General features: G+C 37.7%; 1 protein-coding gene across 3 annotated transcripts in view; it reads left to right on the top strand.

Annotated features, from left to right (window-relative positions):
* The window catches only part of LOC306852335 (MAGUK p55 subfamily member 7-like), a 156,471-nt gene that overhangs the window by 63,299 nt on the left and 70,659 nt on the right, over positions 1-22,513 (top strand). For 2 of the 3 annotated variants that reach the window (XM_079389071.1, XM_079389072.1), the window contains exons 3-5: positions 7,442-7,560; positions 15,902-15,979; positions 19,057-19,137. In XM_079389071.1, the coding sequence (XP_079245197.1) occupies positions 7,442-7,560; positions 15,902-15,979; positions 19,057-19,137 (278 nt within the window). Of the gene's footprint in view, positions 1-7,189; positions 7,322-7,441; positions 7,561-15,901; positions 15,980-19,056; positions 19,138-22,513 lie in introns of those variants that run through there. The other variant, XM_079389073.1, reaches the window with a different exon arrangement.

The following is a 22,513-nucleotide window of genomic DNA, read 5'->3' as shown; positions in this document are numbered from 1 at the left end:
ACTTCAGACCAAATTTCAAACCAAACCGGTTTATCTTCAGAACACAAATGAAGATGTTTTTGATGAAACGCTAGTGTTTTCTGACCCTGCATAGACAGCAATGCAACTGACACATTCAAGTGAAGCGAAGTGACTGATTAATGTGCTGTTGTTGTTATTGTTGTTATTATTATTATTATTATTATTATTATTATTATTATTATTTTAAAAGTAAAACAAAAATGGTTTAATATGGGGCACATCAAACATTATGCCAATCTAGACAATTACTGTAGTCTAGGTTTGTCTATATTCTAAATTAATATTAATGAATATGATCTGATTATTTTAAAAGATTTCAAATAAAATTTATTCAGGGGTTGACTTGATGAGCATGTACTGTATAGGCCTATGTTTCTGCTTATTTTAGTATGCAACAATATATAAATTCCCAGTTTCACAGACAAGGTCTAAGCCTAGTCCCAGAATAAAATGCATGTTTGAGCTCTCTTAACTGAAAGCAACTTTCAACTGACACATCTTGATAAATAAATAATATACCCCCCCGAGCCCCCCTAATATTAAAATCCTAAAAACGCCCCTGCTTTGCGCACAAAACGTATTCTCGTGGCTTCATAACATTACGGTTGATCCACTAATGTCACTATTTTAACAATTTCCTTACTAGCTTTCTGGCCCTTGAACGTGTCAGTTGCGTTGTTGTCTATGCAGGGAGAGGAAGCTCTCAGTTTACATCAAAAATATCTTAATTTGTGTTCCAAAGATGAACAAAGGTCTTACAGGTTTGGAACGACACAACGGTGAGTAATTAATGACGCAGAATGTTCCTTTTTGGGTGACCTATCCCTTTAAATTAGTGCCACAAATTTATATATTTTGTATCATTTGCAACGATTTCCAATGCAAAACAGTATAAATTATGGGGTTTATTACTGAAAGCAATTGGTAGGATAATGGGAGATGCGGTGTATACAGTACTGATGTATAGGACTAGACACCAATTAGTGTGTGGCTATGTGTGTGTATGATTGGAGTAGATGGTCCAGAACATGCCAGTAAATCTGTGAGATCCTGGGCAAGAGCTCTGATGTGGTGTTGTGGTTTAAGAGACTGGAGCTGAGAACACGGCGATAAAACCCAGAAATGGACTCAGACTGCCAAAAGAGCATGCGTTTTTGTGTGCTTCGTGCATATCGGCCATTAAGACACACAGATGCCCCAAGAACAGATCAAAGGTTACAACTTAACAGATATGTAGCTGGCTAGATGCATCTATATTTCTCTCTCTTTCTCTCTCTCTCCTCCTACTATAATTTGTCAGCTCTGGAGGGCCTCTCTTTCTCTCTGTGGATATAGTTTTTCTGTTTTAGTAGGTAAGTCAAAGAGAAAATGAATGGAAGTACGCAGAGTGCAGCTGTTCTTGTTTTCCTTTTTCCATTCACTCGCTCTGTTTTCTCACAGACAGGCATGAACCATGTTCTCCGAGTAGCACCTGAAATACTGACCCTTGAGGCGGTCTTATGCATGAGCGTGTGTTTGCCTGACATATATATTGCTTTACAGAGTCAGTCTCTCAGTGCTCGAAGGAGAGAAGCACGGCCCAGTGTTAATTTCCTGCCACACAGCTCACGGAGCAGAGTGTGTGTGAATCTTTTTGCTCTATTGACTCTTGAACTCATCCAAATAAGACCTTTTAAAGAGAAATGTGTCCGGTGTTGTAAATCTATCTGGTCCTTTTTTTTCTGCCAGTTGTCCTCTTCCTGGCTAGTGTGAGGCCAACAGGAGCCAGACAGGGAGACAACGGAGCATATTTCCCATGCGGACAGCCTCTTTTGTGGCATGTGTTTGCATGTGCTATCCTTGTTTCTTTTTAAAGCTGTGTGTGAGAGCCTTAAAATATGCGTGTTGTTCCAGAAAACCACCATGTTTGCGTGCATGTGCACTTAAAGGTTTGTGCGCATCTGTTCATGTTGTTAACTCCAGACAGTTTTGATGACCTCTCTGTTTTCCTGACAGCCTTTGTAAGTAACGCTGCTCTCCATGCCCTGCACTTCTGACCCATAATGTTACGAATTTGAGAAGCAAGGCCTTCCTGTTGTACTCCATCTCCGCCATTGTCTAAAGAACGCTGTTATTTTCTGGAGGCCGCTGGGAAGTGTAGGCATGTGAAAAGGAAACACTGCTTGGCACAGCATTCTTTCACATCCCGTCTGGTATATTTGGCCTGGCAGCCAATAATGGTCAGTTTACGTGGATCCTTTTATAGGCTGCTGGGACATAAGGTTAGATGTTGACTGTTAAAACTCAGCCTGTGTCCAGATGGTCAGCGGTCGGAAGAACAGTGTTGTAGAGTGACTGACTAAAAGTAGCGACACTACTCACTTAGCATCAGTGAGTAGCGTGACAGCATCTTAGCAAAACAGTGTTGCTTTTCCAGTAAAAGGCTGCTTTGTCCAACAAGTGGTTAAGTGAGAGACTGTGCTGTTTTTAATGTCACATTGCAGCTGAGTGAGCTGTGACCATAATCAAATTTGCTTAGTGAATCTATTCAAACGGTTGCTGTAAAAGAACTGCTATTAAAAAAAAAAAAAAAAATTAAGATTCCCAGATTTATGATTCATGGAACTGTTGTCATTGTGCAGCATTTAGCATGTCTTTGTTTAAAGAACCTTTGTTTAAAGACGGCTGTTTGTGACTGTTTTAAACTGTCATTATGATTTAGTGGAAGATTAGTAATTTTCTGTTTTAAAGTGTAAATTTATGATTTCGGTACCTTGTTTGTAATTGTCATATATTGCACATTTCAAAAAATATATTATTGTCTCCTTAAAGTTATACTTACAGTAGTATTCACTTTTGCACATAAATAAATAGCACTTACGACATTTTAAAATTATGTAGACTTGCTTTGGGTTTTAAATTCACCTTTAGTGTAACCCCTAAATTTTGTACTTTTTGTTTTTTGGCTTGATTGCAATTTAAGGCGAGACACTACAGGTGAATAGGGTAAAATTTTTAACTAGCAGATATCACCATGAAACTTTCCCAGTTGATTACCTATATTTAGAAGAGAAAAAAATGTATTACAAAGTTTCAGTAATTTTGTTTAAATATGCAAATTATGCATTATCTAATTAAATATGCGCTAATTTGCATATATTTAAAAAAACGAAATCTCAGAATTGGATAAAGCCAGGTTCAAAATAATTTTTTCATTGTGTTCACATATTAGATGGGGAAAAAAATTACAGAGGGATTTATGGATATCTACTTTTGTTATCCTGTAAATCAGAATATACTGTCAATAGCCTTAAAAAATGTATTTTCGCCATGTTTTTTGGAATAAAATGTTATATAAATCAGGCTAGGAATAATATATTTACAAATCCCTCTGTAATTGTCTTCATAATATAACTAGGTACAAGACTGGAAAGTTTGGTGTATATGGGTGCTACTGAAGTGGAGATTTCGGACTTGGAGTATGAGAGAAAAGTCATTTTGAGAAAACGGGCTTTAAAGATTTATATTGTAAAAATCCACACATTTTTATATGAAAACATTGCTAACAAGCAAAACAACTGGCCAAGTAATTGTTTATAACAATGTAGACCATGAACAATGACAACTGAATAAAACAACATTGCCAAATAAGACCTTACTAACCACAGAGAACCACAAATACAGACACAAACTTATCATCAGAACTGCAACTCTAGTCATCTGTCCATCGGAACACAAAGTTCACCCATGAGGGTTGAAAGCCTAGCTCTCCATGCCTGCACCATATGTAGGCCCCTCACCCCTCTCTTGCTGATGCCTTTTCAGCTTTTTAGCTGTGCTCAGAGTCTTTCTGCAACGTTTTACACTCTCAGACCGGATGGATTCGTCTGTGATCCTCAGCATGTCGGTTTCCCTGATGGTGGTGACTGTAACGACAGTGCTTTCCAGCCAAAGCTTATCCATAATGGCAAGCATGGCAGAGGCCCCCTCAAAAAGTTGAAATGGCCATACTTGCAGCTGCCTCAACTCTACTCTTACCTACAAACGCTGTTTTTGGACAGCGGGCGCAAATGACGGAGTTGAGGCACTCATTCGCATTTTGAGTGCCACCATGCTGCATGCGCTGCAGCAGGCTGTCACTTGACATGCGGTGGTATACAGGTATCAGCTTCTGGCCCACCTCCCGAGACAAAAAGTTTCCTGCATGGAGCCTGTGGCTCTCTGGAGTTTCTCCATTTTCCTCCGCTCTCCTATACCAACACCTGGACAGGTTGCACCTGGTGTGCAAGGGGACTTCATCACAGGACATGCTATGGAGGAGACCACCCCAGATCTCATTTTTCATTTTCTCTATGGAACCCTGGTTATTTAAAATTGCCCCCCTGTAATAATTTTGTAATGTTTTACATTTTTTGGCTGTTAATTTTCCCAGACCCTTCCCCCCCAATTTGCGTTCAGCACTTAATTTTCGTAGTGCTGTGCCCATACGCTTATGGGCATGGTTGATGCATTCTAATTTTACTACCTCATGCCCAGGGTATGGGTTGAGGGATACCACCTCCCTGAATGCAGCACTGTCCCCATCTGACAGCATCTGAATGTATCTCAGCTGGTGGCGACTCGCAGACCTGGCCCACATCCTCTTCGCTGCCTCCTGCTCCATAGCCTTGCTTGAGCCCCTAAAATTTTGTGCACAGTCATGCGTTTCTCTCCAGCTGTCAATTTCCTCATCTGTAATCTTTCCCTCGTGTCTGGCAGCTTCTTAAAGGGCACAAGCATGGCAATAGGAGGATAGAACCTCAAAGTCGATCACCAGTCCCGTACAAATATCGATGCACACCCCGATCCCATAGTGTGATGTGAACCCTCTTTTCTGCCAAGTGCCATCAAAAGACACACTGATATTTATCACCGCATCTGCATCCTCTCTCAGCAACTCTGCCACATCTGCATCAATATCTGCATAGGCCTGCCTGACCTGCTCCCTGGTCCTGTGAAGTGACTCAAGACCTCTCTCAATTTCTGCCGCTAAAATGAAATGTGTATTGTATCAATAACTGTTCATTTGTTTTGTTTTTATAGATACAGCACACAGAAATCTGTACTGTAAAAGTAAAACTGACCACCGCAACACAACATAATGAATGAGATGGCACTTTATTCTATTCTTATAAATTTTATAAATAAATATTTCATCCATACAAAACAAATATTGTTACAGTAATGTTATAATATGTTAGAAGGTGGTAACAGCCACACGTATTGGGCTATTTCTGACATTAGAAATTCTAAACCTCCCATCGACAGCTTACGTTCAGATGCGCTTCCCGAGGGCATTTCACTGGGTAATCCATCACTAATTTTCCTTTTCCCCCTTGCAAGTGACAACTGCTGTACTCTTTTCGATGATTGACGCGAAGTCATTTTCATTCATTCACTCAAAAGATCCCGCGGAAAGCTTAACCAAACAAGGAAGCATCAAAGCATACCATGTGACGATTCTGAACGAATCACGTTGTCAGAAATTGTCTTCAGCCAATGAGATTGCGCATTTAGAGTTAAATCCCCTCTTTTACTTTCACGATTGGTTGCTGATAAAAAGGAAATGACCATATTTGGATCCGACAGCATTGTACAGAAGAGAGAGAGCTTTCCAGCAGTATACGTGATGACTGGGTACAGGCAGAGATCGCGGAGCAGCATGTTGATTTAGAACGCCAACTTTTGTTGAATTTATGAGAAATCTACAGACGCAAACAGACAAAGTGCAGTAAAATAAAGACCTAAATGTGTATTTCGGACTTTTTTTCACCACAAGTCTGAAAGAAGACATGTTATTGAAGACAAATATCCAAAAATCTCAAAATTGACCAATAAAAAAAAACCGATGTTTTTGCCTGCCGTGTCTCGCCTTAACTACATAAAATTAGAGGAGGGGAAGTGAACAAGAACTTTAGAAAAGTAAATGGGTCTCAATCACTAAGCATGTGTATGCAGGATTTTTTTGTGAAATGTTTGTATGAACGTTTTCATAAACAAATGGTTCACAAACTAACATTTATTCTAAATTAATGGAAAAAATGTAGGAACAACTGAAACCACAAAAAGTACATACTCAGGGTGGCCTTATGTTAAGATAAAAAAAAAAAATCATAACATGACTAATAACACTTGAAGAGTTCATTTGTAGAAACTGATAACTCCATATTTATTTATTTTTCAGAAATCACTTTTTTTTTTTTTTTTCGCGCATACCAAGTAATATCAATCAAACTGCAGTTGGTTTGTTTTGATTAAGTAGTAATAACTTAAACAAATACAGGTAATTTTAGGAAATTTAAAGTTCATTGAAAGTGTTTTTTTTTTTTTTTTTTAACATATTAAAAGTTTGTTTTATAGCAAAAGCAGATAACTCCAACAGTAATTTTTTGGCAAAAGGTAAAAACTCCACGTTTAAAAAAAAAAAAAAAAAAAAATCCTGCGCAATGAAGCCCGCAATTGCCCTTGTTATTTCGCTTTAACCATGAAACTTTGAGCTTTAAGCTTGAGCTTATTCCATAGAAGCTCATTCAGTATAATAATAATGAGTTTTCCCTGAATCTCAACTCAAATATATGTACAGCTGGCTAATGAGAGGTGTTTGAAATGGTTTCGAGGATGGCACGCTTGCTGTAGGTGGAAAATCTTGCTGTGCAAATTCTCAGGCAATATTGTCTTGTTGCTGACAGTGAATAAAGGCTGTAAAGGAAAATTTGTGCAGAAAGCCCTTATATAGAGATGATTTTGGCGTGTTTTATGCAGTTCACTAACATCAGAACATTAGTTGTGAATTAGACCACTTTTTGTCATGTTCTTCTGTTCATACATAAACTAAATCCATGCCACTAGTGAATAACACCCAGTGAGGTAATCTTGCATGTTAAGGTTGTGTTTGTCTCAATCTGACAACAGCTCTTAATGGTCATCATATCTACCGTTTGCTGTGTTTTTTGCATGTGTATAAGCATGTCAAAGATATTATGGTGTGTTTATTCTTGTTTAACCGTCACAGACATACTAATGAAACTTTAGGGATTTGATTTGCAGTTCCAGTTGTGATTCCTAGAAAAACAGGAAGTAGCCAACAAAGGGAGGAAGTGAGGTGCAGCCTGGGAGAGGACTATTTTCACAACACTCAGTTTGACCCATTGAGCATGTTAATGTAAACCATGATGTTGTCATTATTATTTTATTAGTGTTCTGATGTTTAAGGGCTATAATAATGTCACATTAGAAGGTTTCACTGGAGAATAATCTTTATAGCCCATCTGACATGCCTCAGGTGCCTGTGTTGGTTCAGATTTTTTTGGGTCTTGTATATATCTGTCTATATTTTCTCTTTGGGTATTGGCTGTGTGTGTGTGTCTGGGTGTGTAATGTGTTTCCTGTATTTCCTCTGCAGGTCTGTATGAGCTGTTGTCTGTACTGCCATCTCAGCTGCAGCCTCATGTTGAGAGCGCAGATGACCGCTCTTTTCTACACGCTATGTTTGGGGAGAGGAGTCTACATTCATTGGTCAAGGTGAGTGTGCAATGTTAGACATAATCTATTCTATAAGATGTGATGCTACACACTAGGTCACTGAATCTCATCTCGTTGAATCTGTGATTGTGCTTTTTAGGGAGAGTGTTGTGGCGTTTGTACAGATAGTTGTATAAGAAGTGGTGATCTAAAGGTACATCCAAAAAAAGTAAATTAGAGATTTACATTGAATGTGTACTTTTTTTTTGGACTACAAAATGATGATGAATCTAAATCTGTGGTAAAGGCCAGTTTTAATTGTATTGTATTTGTAATTTTAATTCTTCTCTCTCCTCTTACTTAGTTTTTTTTATCCAGCTTGTTCTTTTGAGTGTTGAAGTTTTCTCATGCCACTTGTAGGAAATCAGTTTAGTCAGGTTGTGCTGTGCCTGTGCTTATCAGCTTGTTTTTTTTTCTTTCAATTCCTTTGACTTGTCCATTTTTCTACCCCTCGTTCTTTTTGTCACACACAGTGTTTTAATGGTCAATCACTGATGTCATTGATATTATGGTACTTGGGCCCATTCGTAATGCATTAAGTTCACTAGCAATATGCCCTGATGTACACTTGATTTGCTGTGGACTGAGCTGGCCTGTGCTTCAGAAGTGCTCTACATAACCGTCTACCTGCAGAGGACGTCTGACAGGCAGGACAGCGGACCGCAGTCTGAGCCAAAGACCTCTGCTCTCTTCTCTCTATGCAATTAAAGCAGGGTTTCACACATGTCCAGCTGCACTCTGTTCCTCTGCCAAGTTGCCAATCCATAGAGCCTTACAGGAAATCTGACACCACCTGTAATTTCCACCTAGGTTAGGGGTGTGTGTGTGTCTATATAAAACAAGAGAGAGATGGAGGAAGTGAATAATAATCTGTACATTTTCCTATAAGATGGTTCTAGTCAGAAGTAAACTGTTCTTTCCCAATAAAGTTTGGTCAGATAAATTATTTTTGTTATTACACTATTTTACACTCTGCAACTTTTTTTTTTTTTCTTCTTCATTTGAATTTTTTGGGTGAATTCCCCCACCACCAACACCTAATCCTCTGCTCGTAAACTTAACCCAGCTGTGAGATCAGTTCCTAAAGTCTGTGGTTTTTACCTTTGTTCATTCCTGTATTTGTTATTACAAGAGGAAACCAGATTCAGCACAGACTCCTGTATTCAGGCCTCAAGGGAACACGGCACGCACCTGTGGGGCGATGGGGAAAGGTGTCCCCCTCTGAGGACTGCCATAGCATTACCTGTGTGTGGGACTTTAACAGCCTTGTCTGCTCTTATTTATAAAGCAGATGTAATGGAGCACAACTGATTACTCTTACCTGCTTTTCCACTGACAGCATGTATGAAGTGCCCGATATTGCCTTGTTTCATTTAATTTTCCCCATGGAAAAGGTAGTTCTGGACCTGAAAAATGGCCCCCCTAACCAGAATCCAGTAACATCGGTGGCCAAGGAGACGGATACTGTCCTCACCATCTAAAATATAGTTAAATTACCTTTGATTAGATCAGATTTCTGGTTTTGTTGAGTATCATGGACTATCATGAACTAAAAATGTTTCCACAAAAATATTACGTAGCTGTTTTCAACATTTGATTATAGTAAGAGATGCTTGATGAGCACCAAATCAGCATATTGGAATGATGTGGGATATCTGTTTACAGGAAGGTAATATAGTAACAGCTTAGTATCAGAGTCCGCTATGAGGTCCAAGGAAACATGGAAAAAGGGCTGCCTGAGAACTTTGACTTTTTCCTTTTTTTTTATTTTGCCCATTTCATTTGACCTTGGCAAACCCAGTCAAAAAAAAAAATTCTACTCTAACCATATTAAAGCTTTCCATATAGAGTCAGGCAGTTTAAATCTCACACTTATCGACTTATCAGTTTATAGCACAGACGGATATATGTCTGTTGAATCTGAGACGCTGAAAATGTATTTGTTGGAGTCCCAGTCGCTGGCAGTTACGGCTATACATTTTCCTACTTAACACCGAGCCACCATATTAATGTTTGTGAAGTCTCTTAAAGATCAGCTGGTGTCTGATTCCGATTCTTTATAATCCGTATTCTGCATCCAAAATAAATTCCCAGAGTAATACAAGCCTTCTGCATTCAGTGTCTGGACTCAGCAAGCTCCAGAGTCAATAAATGCATATCTCTATGCACTCATACACACACATGCTTGAGTGAGAGTGTGTATTTTTTATGTGCACGCACATGTGCATTTGTCAGGAATACTGAATGTGCTTGGGATGGAATGCAGACATATGTAGTATATGTTTAATCCATAAAGTCACTGACGTATTACATTATACTCACAATTAGAGCACTAGTGCTTGGTTACAGACACAAGGGGCAAGGGCAAGACCTCATCTGAGGAATGTTGGAGCATTTCTCATACAAGCCAATGTGAGATCATATACTGCTTTTACATGACAGGCACCTTTTTTCTTCTTTCATAAGGAAAATGTGGGCTCTGTCTTCAAATTTTGGATCTTTCTGCTTTGTTTGCATTGCTGTAGCTTTCATAAATCTAAATTAGCACATTTCAAGTGCAACACGTACCGTAAAATAGTGTAAATCCTTCTGTTTTATGAGTTGTGAAACTGGATATTAGAAATGGGGAATCACTGCAAAGATGTTTACCCTTCATTTCCGGAACGGATATACTGGTTTAAATGGTAATGTTATTGAAGTTTACGTTCTGACATGTACCTTTTACCCAGAACAGTAACCAGTGTATTTGTTGAACTTTTCATAAAGAGGAGTTAAAAAGGTGTGTGTCGCACCCGTCCTGTATGGTGGGGTTTGTGTAAACATCCCTCTTTGACAGGCATCTCACAGTCAAGCCCATCTGTCTGCAGTCCTTTCCTGTCTTGCTCTCTGAAGGTCTGCGATCGGTTTAAGCGTGAGGTGATGAGGTGCAGTAGGGCTGCTGGTGTGGTTTTGTGTCATGCGTCGGACCTTCAGAGTTACATAATCCAGCTGCTCTGGTCACTTTGAGATGAGCGGTAGAGAAGAGGTCAATATCACTTCAACATTACGGATGTTAGCACTAGCGCAGGGCAGAAATATATTATACTGCAAATGCATACCATTGCTATACAACTCACTATCTCTCTGACCCTTTTTACATGTGGTATTAATATTTTTAAATCCATCTCTTTTGTCCACTAATTTCCTGATTTATTTGAGTTTAAGGTCCATAGGTGGGTGCACGTATGGCCCTTTTCTAATCTTTAGATCTAATATTGCATAACGCATTTGCAATTTACATATGAATGAAAAGGAGGCAACACAAAACAATACAGAGAACAGCAGCTTTTGCAAAAGTATGCCTTCCAAACTTAATTTCAGCTGGCAATGTTTAAATCCCATCTGGCTAGCGTGCTTCAAAAACACGTCCAATAATGTTTAAGAATGTCCACTTGTGATATGATCGACAAAAGTGCTTCTTAATACCAGGTGTAAACAGAGCCTCAGTCCCATATTCCTGTATGATTTCTGTCTCGTAGCGGCATTGTTGTTTTGCGTTAAAAAAAAAAATTATCAACTGATGTTAATATACCAATCTACTGAAGTACTAAAATAAAAGCCACATGTGAGATCGAAGCTCATCCAAAGCAGCTTTTAAGCTGAGGTAAATGGTACAAGGCAAAAAAAAATAATTTATGAAAAATAACATTTAATTTTACAGTATTTTTCTGTTATTTTAAATTATATTAAAAACTATAAATTTACAAGCAATGTCTGTATGTTAACAACTTTTATACTATTAATGACCATTTACAGTAATTCTCCTTTTATAAAGGGAAATTACTATATACAGTATTTTGTTCTATTAAATTATGCACAAATTTATGTAAAATTATAGAAAGTGATCTGTAAATATAAATATTCTTATATCTTATTAGTTTTGTTTTTAGGTATTTTTACATTCAAAATGTTAGAAACACCTAAGAGTGCAAAGCTGCACTGCTGTCCAGGTTGAAACTTTCAGGCCTCTGCCTGAACGAGCTTGAACCACACACCAGTTGATTCAAATTGCTTTACAAAGGAAATGTTGAATGGAGATGAGAAAAGCGCACATTTCTTTTTACAACCTCAAACTCCCCAAAAGCCACCCATCCACTTTCACAAACACACTCATGCGTCATACAAGCATTATATGTTGTCTGATCAGAATATGCATTTATTTGACGTGTTTGAGAGAAACCCTAGAGACATTTGAAACTAGAAAAGCAGAACATGTGGAAAAGGGACTGAAAGTACTGGAATGTATCCCAGCATGCAATGTGTGTAAAACACACATTCAAATATGGACGATTTAGAATCTGTAACACTTGTCAAATGTGCATGTCTTTTGTATTATAGAAAAACATCTTGCTGTGAGGTGGCAGGACTAACCACTAAGCCATCATGCTGTTGCAAGCACACTACAGTTTTGAAATGAATTACAGTATATTTATATTTATGAAACTGTTCAGTTATTGTTGAATTAATCAGACAAAGGCCAACAGTGTTCATGATGGAACATCACTCTGGCTTAGGGCCATACAGTCTGTCACTTTCTATGGTGAGAAGTTCAGCATTTTCAGTTTGCATGGTCTCATATTATGAATGCTATAACTCCCTGTTTACTGGTCAAGTTTGAATATACATCTCTTGGAGTGTGTGCCACTACTCCGCTTCTGCAGTCCTGCTTCGGTCGGTCCACTAGTAAATAATGGCTTTTAAATAGGTTATTTCATGTATTATTTTACAATTGCTAAATTCATATTTTGAGTAAATTCTAGGTTGTGGATGATGATTGTGAACGAAAAACGCTAATATGGACACAGACTGTTGCCAACAGCTAGTGGACATAATACAAACTTCAAATAACTTTTACTATATATAATTTTCAACAGTTACATCAAGATAAAATGTATTAAAGTGATATGCTAATCACAATTGCCCATCTAAGTGTCCTAGCAGTTTTTGCTACCGTGTTTTTAATACTGTTAGCTAGGGCTATAATATATGCAAGGTGCACAGAGTGACATGTAAACAAATACGAAATACCATCATGGTAACAAACATGACACTAAAATAATGCTATATACATTATTTTACACGATGTATCATAAAACCTAAACGCTAACAAAAAACAAAACAAAAAAAACCCGTAGGAACAAGTATTTAAAAGGAGAAAATCATCAAATGTGACGTAACCCATGGAATTCTGGGAATGCAAATTTATGCGGTTTCACTGTAAATTATAAGACGGCCTGTTCTTATTCACTTCCCAAAACTGTAAATTGAACAAATTTTATTGTAAAATGACAATGTCTCGTTAGATTTACAGTTTACTGTATAGTAAAGGAACTTGCTCTTAAATACGTTTTTACTGTAGCATTTTTACTGTACCATCATCATGGGATCATATTTCATGTATTTTATTGTTACAGTGGTAGTAAAGACATTTATAATGTTAACAAAGACAAATGTATCCAGTTTCCATAAAAACATTAAGCAGCATAGCTGTTTTCAACATTGATCATATTAAAAATCAATGTTTCTCGAGCACCAAATCACAGGGTGGTTTCATGTGACACTAAAGAATTGACAAATGGCTGCTTTAAATTCAGCTTTGCTATCAAGGAATAATTTAAATTATATTAAAATAGAACCATTATTTTAAATTCTAATAATGCAATATTTAACAATATTACTATTTTTACAGATTTTTTTGTTAAATAAAAACACCCTCGATAAGCATATGAAACCTCTTTCAGAAAATTTTAACTGACCCCAAACTAGTAACAAAAAAGGTTTCCTTTCACTTAGAATGCTGTGTTAGAAGTCAGCTGCTTATGTAGGTAGTACCCAGCAAGGCAGCTCATTAAATTTGATGCTTTCTATACTCGTCTCCCCCTTTTTTGCCCTTTTTCACTGTCCGTTGTCATATTCCTTGAATTCCACATCAATTTCACATCAGTTTCCTCTTCTCTGTATCTGTCAACGTTCAGTGTAATTGTGGTTAAAGCTGTGTTTGTTTGGCTGCAGAATGCTCTTGGAGGACCCGAAGGCCAGACTGGCTGCCGTTTCTCTCACCTGCTTATGTTCTCCGCTCGTGTTTTGTCAAGGGCCTGTGGGTATTTAACGTCTGGTCCAAGAGGATTTAGACACTGCTCCATTGTAGCATGTGATCTGAACCTTGACCACAAAACATAGTGTGTTTACTGAAGCATTGCTTTGTTTATTCATATCTTTTAATACTAATTACTAAAGTGTCAAGCCAGAGATAAGTAAAAAATGACATCATTTTATGATGGCTAGTCAAAGGAAGCCCTATATGTTATGTTTTAGGGGGTGTTCACATCAGATGCATTGTTCCGATCAAAAACATTTGGACAGAATGCAAGCATTTGAATGGATCTCGAAGCAGTTTTAACTTTAGTTGTATTCCTTTTTAGTTACATATTGCGGTCTCCAAATTCATCTTTTTTTTTTAAAGCATAAAAATATTGAAGCTATACGTGGTCAATTCAGTGAGATAAACCTCACTAATAAACTTCTAACAGCCATGACCGATTCACATTGTTCATCCATTGTTCTTCATCAAGTCTGAAAAATGAAGCGATTGTTTATCGGTCTGCAAGGTCTCTGTGATGTAGTGGAATAATGGTGCACTAATGCTTGAAGGTATTACTCTGATTCATTGCTCTCATTTCCTGCCCTCTCTTTACCGTGGAACGTGAGCTATGATCAGTGTAAGGGCTCTGTAATGGATTTTAAATGTCTGCTCTCTGGCACTCCTGTGTGGACGGGCAGGTATCTGGAGAACGGCCCGAGCTGTAAATAAAGGCATTGAATCTCACTCAGCCTCTGATGGAATCTAAACTGTACAGAGCAAAACCGCTCCGCCACGGCTCAGACGGCCTAAACAGATGTCGCTCCCTGGAATGCTAAGGAACCGGACAGTTACGTTCCATCCTTCACCAGATCCCACATTCCATCCCTCCTCCACCAAGTGTGTATGAGTCTGTGTGTGTCTGAGTGGATAAGAAATATTATGTCTCTTTTCTTCGCCTGTGAGCGTGTTTGCCGGTGTGCGAGAGATTCAACTTCTACACCGCTGCTGTAGTAACAGACGGTGACCCAGTTCGGAGTTCAGTACGTTATGAGGGTTGCAAACAGAGTGACGAAGAAAGCACAGATTGTTCGTCACTAGTCCCAACAACAGTTATTACCATGGCCAAGCCTTCGCCACATCACAAACGGTTCTGGAGAAGGAGATCCAGAAAAATTGCATCTTTGGCTCTCTCGGACCCAGTTGATCCAAACTCGTAGCGTTCCCTTCCCTCTCCACTTCACCATGACAACCAGCCAGACCAGAAGTCGTTTGTCTTGCCTTGATAAATATTTAGTCCCCTTGGTAGCAGTTGAATTTCTCTTTCACTGCTGTGTGCTGTTACATAATATTTCACAGGACAAATTCCAGTCTAAACGTGCTGGTAGCTTCTGCATGGCTCCCGGCCATTATGTTGTCCTGGTACCACAATTTCAGCAAGAATTAAATGGTTGAACAGATATTACACAACCAATGCAATACACAGCTGTTAAAAACATGTCGGAAAACAGTCTTTGCTTTTTAGTTTTTGTCAGAATACTTCGGTCCTACCACATATTCTACTTTTATTTTGTATGTTAATCATTGTTATTTAATCTGCTAATGATGTCTACATCGTACATACAGGATATGCAGTTCAAATTATTTAATTATTTTCATTTTTTTTTTTTTTACATGCTTGTACTGCTTATACATTTTAAATGACCTTTGTCAGTTATTACCTTACCTTGGTTAACCTTAAAAAAAAAAGAGAAGAGAAAATTTAATAATAAATCATGAATTTAATAATACTTCTAAATGTAATTTTTGGCAAATATCAAATTTTCATGCTGTACATTGTAATGTTGTAATGTCTAAATTTAATAAAACCATTTAAGATTTTTAGATATATTACATTTAGATACATTTTCCATCTGTTTTGTATTGACCAGACCATGAAAATAATTATTTGCTCTACAGTGTCATATAGAATTTCAATGGTAAGTCCTTCATTTGACTATGGGTTAACATTATCCAATATCTGTGTGATGTGAGTGGAAAAGTAATTTGTCAGAATTTGTTTAAAGATTGTTAAAAATTACATTGGTTATTTAGGTAAAAAATTAATAGTTCACAATAAGACCCGGAACATTGGAAAGTGCACATTGGAAAGTAAACGAGGTCAGTTTAGATTCCAGGATGACTTTAAGTGATCGCTCTGTTTCCTGTTTCACTGCCTATTAGATCTATGAGAAGTTACAGTGTTATGAAGACCGTGCTGTGACTCCAGTACTGGACAGCGCCGGCTCATTGGCTCAAGACGTGAGTGAACCACATGCACACACGTCCTGTTAAAAACCAAAACACTTTTATGCTCATAAACTTTACACACTTCTGCATGGATAAACACACGCACACATGAACAATGTGTGCCTGTGAAAACACATACACAGACTGACTTAAGACTGACTCCAGGAGGAACTTGTCATTAAAAGAAAGAAAAAAGATGGATGGATGTCTGGGGCAGAGAACACTAGTAGATGGGCTGCAGATGAGAGTACGAGATGAGGCGTGGAGTATTGTGTGTGTGTGTGTGAGACATTAGTCATCAGTATTATAAAACACTCAACGTTTAAACTCTCAACGGCTTGCATAATGTAAACTGACTACTATATCAACATGCCCGCATAGACATACACTCACACACAAACCTATGTAAACTTTGAAGAGTTTACTCTGGATATGATCATAGAGAGAAAAGACAGAAGGAAAGAACACAAAGGCGATTCAGAGAAGAGCATCTCAGGTCATCACTGACTTTATGATGGGCAAAAATGCTCTTTGGAATAGTCTATTCAAAACATTTTTGCAATAAAAGATGCCACTTCTGTTTAAACAGTGATGTTTTTGTGCTCAAATCTACATCCTAGAAGAGCTAATCAGCTTTGATACACGTCCGTTTCCTGTTCAGTCAATGTCTCAGTGGGCGGTGGCAACCAGCCATCTTGGGTTTCCATAAATCTCGACTTCCGTTACAGGACCTTCCCAACCAGCTCAGATCCGCCCCTCAGATTTACACTTTCCTTCGGTGTCCCTAAAGGTCCCACACACGGAGAACCCGATATCTGCATGTGCGTGCGGATGAGGTCCATCAAAGGTTCGAACAGCCAAAGCAACCAAATTACTCAGAGCCCCCTCCTGTGTTTTTTCAGACGTATCGTTTTCATCCGTTGCTGTGAGGAATATACGGCATGCTGCTGTTTTGAACGCTGTAGCGGGTTTGCCGTCGCCGCTCATTCGAGTGTAAAGTTTCGCTAATGGAGCTTTAATTTATAGTGTAGCATAAAATGCCATTTTAACCTCCGCCTGGCCTGAGATGCTGTCTAGCACAGACGCAGCAGGCAAGCACCTCACACATTTCCACAGAAATGAAATACAACGGTATGAAGTTAAGCAGCAGGTGTGCAGTTCTCATTCTGTCCACAGGTAGGCAGTAAAGAATGCTACTTCCACAAGCAGGTCTCAGTCTGAATAAAAACAATCACCAGATTACAGTCCTCATCGCGTCCCGGGTGTCTTCCATTAGACTGTGGAAAAATGGAGCCTGCTGGATGAGACTCCAGTCCGCTCATACCCCTCAGATGCAGAAGTCTGTTCTGGAGACGTCAGTCAAGCAAATGCATAACAACTGTCAGATTACACCAGAGCAGTGAAACGATGCCCCTGATTGATTAATAGAAACCGCGTGTAGAGTTATTTTAGATGATCATTCTATTGCCACACACAATACAGATGTCATAAACCAGATGTGCTGTGGGGGTTTTTCTTGTTTTGTTTTTTTTATACTGTCTGAAGAAAACAAAATTGCAGATCCAAAAAGATTTATTTTATTACAAGATGAAAACAGGCCACTGATTTGCAATAAATATTAGTTTGCAATTGAGTTTTTGGGCCGCCATATCAAAAATCAAGAGACTGTTTTGAAAGAGATTAAGTTTTTGTTGATTTAACCACTGAAACACAATTGTCAGTAAACAGTTTCCAGTGTTTAGACAATTAATGGCACTTAATGTCTTGTAATTGCATTTGATACAAAATAAGATTTTTTTAAATTAATCTTAAAGTATATAGTTTTATAAATTTAAACTCAAGTTTTTGTGAAGCGTTTTCTTGATGCATGGATATTTTGTACTGGTTATCAAATATGGATTTTTAAAATATAAATCTGATATATAATAATACAGTTTAAACATGTAACAATTGCTGCAGTGACATTTGTTAATTTTATATAATATTCAGTAAATTAATTAGGAAAAATATGTATTAATCAATTGGAATTTTTTATTTTATTTTATTTTTATCCTATTACAATATTTTTTCACTGATGAATAAACTGTTAAAAACATAGTTAAAATGCAGACCAGAATACTGTTTTTACAAACAGGACACAATAAATATGATACGAATATGACATAGTGGAAAACTGGAAATAATTGAATAACTGAAGTCAAGCATTTAAAATTTATCTTTTATGCTTGTCCAGTGACAGCACAACTTGCATCCAACTCACACAGATGGACCGTCGCGCCCACAGTACACATGTTTTTATGCATGATGCAGTGAAGCTCTAACAGCTGGATTTGCAAGCATTTATGAGGTTCATGGTTAAATGATTATTAGATATTCAAAGACTTGAGATATAGATTTAAATTACAAATATTCATACATTTTAAATGTGCATTAAATGGCCAAATACCTTAGCCATAAAAGACTGATCCCAGATCTGCACAAGCTGTTTTTCTTCATATGTGACCTCTGCATGCTATGACATCAGCTGCAGTGGATGGTATGTATCTGTTGTACACATGATGCAATTTGTGTGTGTGTCTCACTAAGGGTCATTGTCGCCATTACTCAGTTGAACGTTACCTCCCATTTGGCTGGTTACTGGAAAAGTCTACAGACATCCTAAGGAAGTGATTCTTTAAACACTGATTACAGCGTTTCAGCAGACTTGCTCCACACATACACCCAGAACCAGAGTGAGTGGGGTCAGTAATAAGGTTGTGGCCCAGGAGTAACGCATCAAATGGATCTGGGGAACAAGCCCATCGCTCTCTGTCTCTTTCCTCGCTCAGAGAAACAGCAACGTGTCTCTGTGCCTCATTTAATGTGTGTCTGTGCTGCTATAAATCTCTCAATCTCTTAAACATACACACACACTCTCCACCTGCTACCTGCCACAAGGGAGACATTTATACTCCAATTATTCAGGATATATGTGTGTTCATGTCTGTATGACCAATGCATGTGTTCACGGATGTTATCGATGCTCATTTTCTCTTGCTCTCTGGTTTCTGTTTCTCTCTCTCGCTATCCTTCTGGTCTGTTTCTGTTAGTTGACGGAGGAACTTCAAGGAAGAAGTGCAAGTAATGAGATCAGAGAGCTTGTCGGGCTACTGTCCAAACCACATATAAAGGTAAGAGAGTAAACAAAATGACAGATATACCTTTAAATGTTGTTACACTACCAGTCAAAAGTTTGGACATCTACTCATTCTGTAATATTACTCTTTTCAACGTTTTTGAGTAATATTAGTCATCTAAACTATCAATTAACACATCTTTGAAATGTAACTCTCAAATAATTAAAAGTTTAGGCAATTATACATAAATTTGGTTTAACTTAATTTGTATATTGCATTTATTTATTAATTTATTATTTGTTTGTTTTTTAATCAATGTTGTGACAGCTTAATATTTTTGTTGAAACCATGATGTCTTTTTATAATTTTTAATGAATAGTTCAACATAAGTGTTTAATTGAAATATTCAATAATATAAATATGTAAAATATTCAAAATATTAAATTCTTATTTAAAAAAAAAAAAACGTACTGACACAATATTTTTGAACGGTAGTGTTAATAGTCTTTAATCTGAACTTGTCTGACTACACCATCATTGTACTTCCTGCTCTTCTTTCTATATTTTTATTTTCTTTTGGTCTAATTTTCTTTCCCCTTGTCTCTATAGCCCAGTGTCTGTTGGTACTGTGTAAAGCGCTAGCAGATGGCTTCTGGGGACTAGAATGGCGTCTCTGTACGATAGTAACTGTATCACTCTCAATTAGTGTTGAAATGATCCATTCCCTTCGACCAGACATAAATCAGAACCTATTAAACGATCTCTTTCCTCCTCCCTCCTGTATGATTCACACATGAAAAAACACATTTTACTCATATTAGACCTGCTTACAGACTTATATAGACATTGATGAAAGCGGCGATTACGGAGCAAATGAAAAGTAAGAGCTGCTCTGGTCTGAGTGAGAAAGAGGAGATGAGTGGCTCTCGGTTTGTGTAGGAAAATAGATAGAAGTGTATTACTTTGCCCTTTTTTTCTTTTGCATCTGTGTGTAGATTTTGTGCAGGCATGTGTATGGGTAGTTAGTTCAGCAGGTTGAATAATGACTGTTCGGATGACAAACTCTTTCCTAATGAGTGCTGCATGCCCAGTTACATTTCCCAGACTTTATTTGAACAAGTTCAGCAATTTGTTATTGTAAGAGGCCCAGTATAACTAATTAACATGCTCACACACAGACACAGGGCAAGAGTACCTGAAGAAATGAGTTACTGATTTTGACCCTCAATTCACTCTTGTCACCTGGCCTGATGTTGACCCTATTCCTCCAACCTCAGGAGAGAATTTAGCTCCACAAAACACCCTTTATACCTCTGTGTGTGTGTGTGCGTGTCTGTGTTTGAGTATGTTATGCATGGCAGGATAGTGAATTTAGAATTTAGAAGTTGTTGGACTAGACAGATACTGTAGGAAAAGAGTTAAGCTATTACGCTGCCTCACAATTTCGCTCATCAGGGAAATGTGAAGACCAGTGTTTTAGATTGGACTAATCAAATGGAAGAGGCAGGGAAATTATACAATTTTCCTGAAATAATCCTTTCCATGAACAGATAGTAAAGTCAGATTTCAGTGAGCAGCCTTTTTTCAAAGCTGTAAATAATGCCAATCCATTTCCAGTTTTTAGGCACAAACATATTGATATTGATATGGCAGGTTCAAAATGTGTCAAAATAAGGTTATGCAAGTGAAATGTCTGCTTTAAAGGGGTCATATGATGCGATTTCAAGTTTTCTTTTCTATTTGGAGTGTTACAAGCTGTTTCTGCATATATAAGATCTGTAAAGTTGCAAAGATTAAAGTCTCAAACCCAAAGAGATATTCTTTATAAAAGTTAAGACTCTGCCACACCTTCCTAAAACGGCTCATTCAAACACGCCCCCACATGTCTACATCACGGTGTGGGAAGATTTGCATAACACCTCCCAAATGTATACGCAATGAAAGAAGGCGTAACTTTTATTCTCGCTGTAGTATCGTTGCTGCCGCCGCTATGTCGTGGAGACGCTGTGTTTCATTGTGAAAGCGAAAGTTCTTTGTTTGGCCTTCCAAATGAGTGCACTAAAACTAAAAAGAACTAGGAACTAAAAATCAGTGGTTAAGTTAGATTTATAACACTGTTCCAGAACAGTACAACGCAAATATCCGAGTGTGTGCGCAGCACATTTTACGGAGGACTATTTCCTGAACCTGGGAGAGAGTAGCCTACAATGTGAACAGTATGAATGGCTGTGAACACTATAAAGTGGGGCAATTCCAACGTCGCAAGGACAGTCTGGTGCTTCTGACTCACAGCCTATAAGTACGTTTCGATATATTTAAAGAATTTGCTACTGACTAGTCAAGTCACCTTTATTTATATAGCGCTTTTAACAATACAGATTGCATCAAAGCATTTAACAGTATCAAATTGGAGGATAGAGTGTCAGTAATGTATAAGATTAAACACTCAATTTTCAGTTAAAGGCATTTCATTATTTAATTCAGTGATGTCATTTTCTAGCTCAGTTTAGTTTAAATAGTATCTGTGAAATCAAATTGACTATAATCGCTAAAAAAATCAAGTGTCCCCAACTGAGCAAGCCAGAGGCGACAGTGGCAAGGAACCAAAACTCCCTCTGTGACAGAATGGAGAAAAAAACTTTGGGGAGAAACCAGGCTCAGTCAGGGGGGCAGTTCTCGACTGGCCAGGATATTATTGTTTATTTATTGTTTAATTATGGATTTAATTAATTTTAAATGTATAAATGTATTATTTCTATTTTTATATTGTTGCAATTTCTAACAATAATAGTATTATATAGTTAGGTGTTTTATTATATTTTTAGTTATTTTCTTTTATTTTTATTGAATAAAAATTGTTTTATTGTATTTAAGTCGAGGTCCCCGGGGCTCATCCAGGTGTCCTGGCCTCCGCCGACGATCAGGGAGACATCATCTTCCGGTGCCGATCCACCATCTGATCCGGACACGGACTGAGAAACAGAATAAAAAGTTCAAATTTATTTGTATAGCGCTTTTTACGATACAAACCGTTGCAAAGCAGCTCTACAGGAAATTAAGTTTCCACAATATATTTATATATTGCAGAACCTTAATATATTTAACTTGTGGCAAAATTTGGTAATTCTGTATATTGTCTGAGCTTTGGCATCCTCTGAGGTCCTCTGAGGGGTTGGCATCATCTTTTCTCAGGTGTTTGATCATCTCAGATCATTTAAGGGTTGGATCCAGACTGAAGCTTCTGTAATTCCTAGTTACCAAGGGATGTTGATACCGTGGCAGAAACAGAGAAATAGTGAAATAATTAGCATAGCTGCTGTTCCATCTAAGCAAAAATGATTTGTTCAACCCAAGCTAAAGAATAATAATAATGTACATTTGATCAGATATAACTGCAGTACAACATTATAAGATGCATTATGTGAATGCT

This window comes from Barbus barbus, assembly GCF_936440315.1.
Source record: "Barbus barbus genome assembly, chromosome: 32".
Classification (NCBI taxonomy): domain Eukaryota; kingdom Metazoa; phylum Chordata; class Actinopteri; order Cypriniformes; family Cyprinidae; genus Barbus; species Barbus barbus.
Note: the sequence above shows the minus strand (reverse complement) of the source record. Positions and strands in the feature narration are given on the sequence as shown.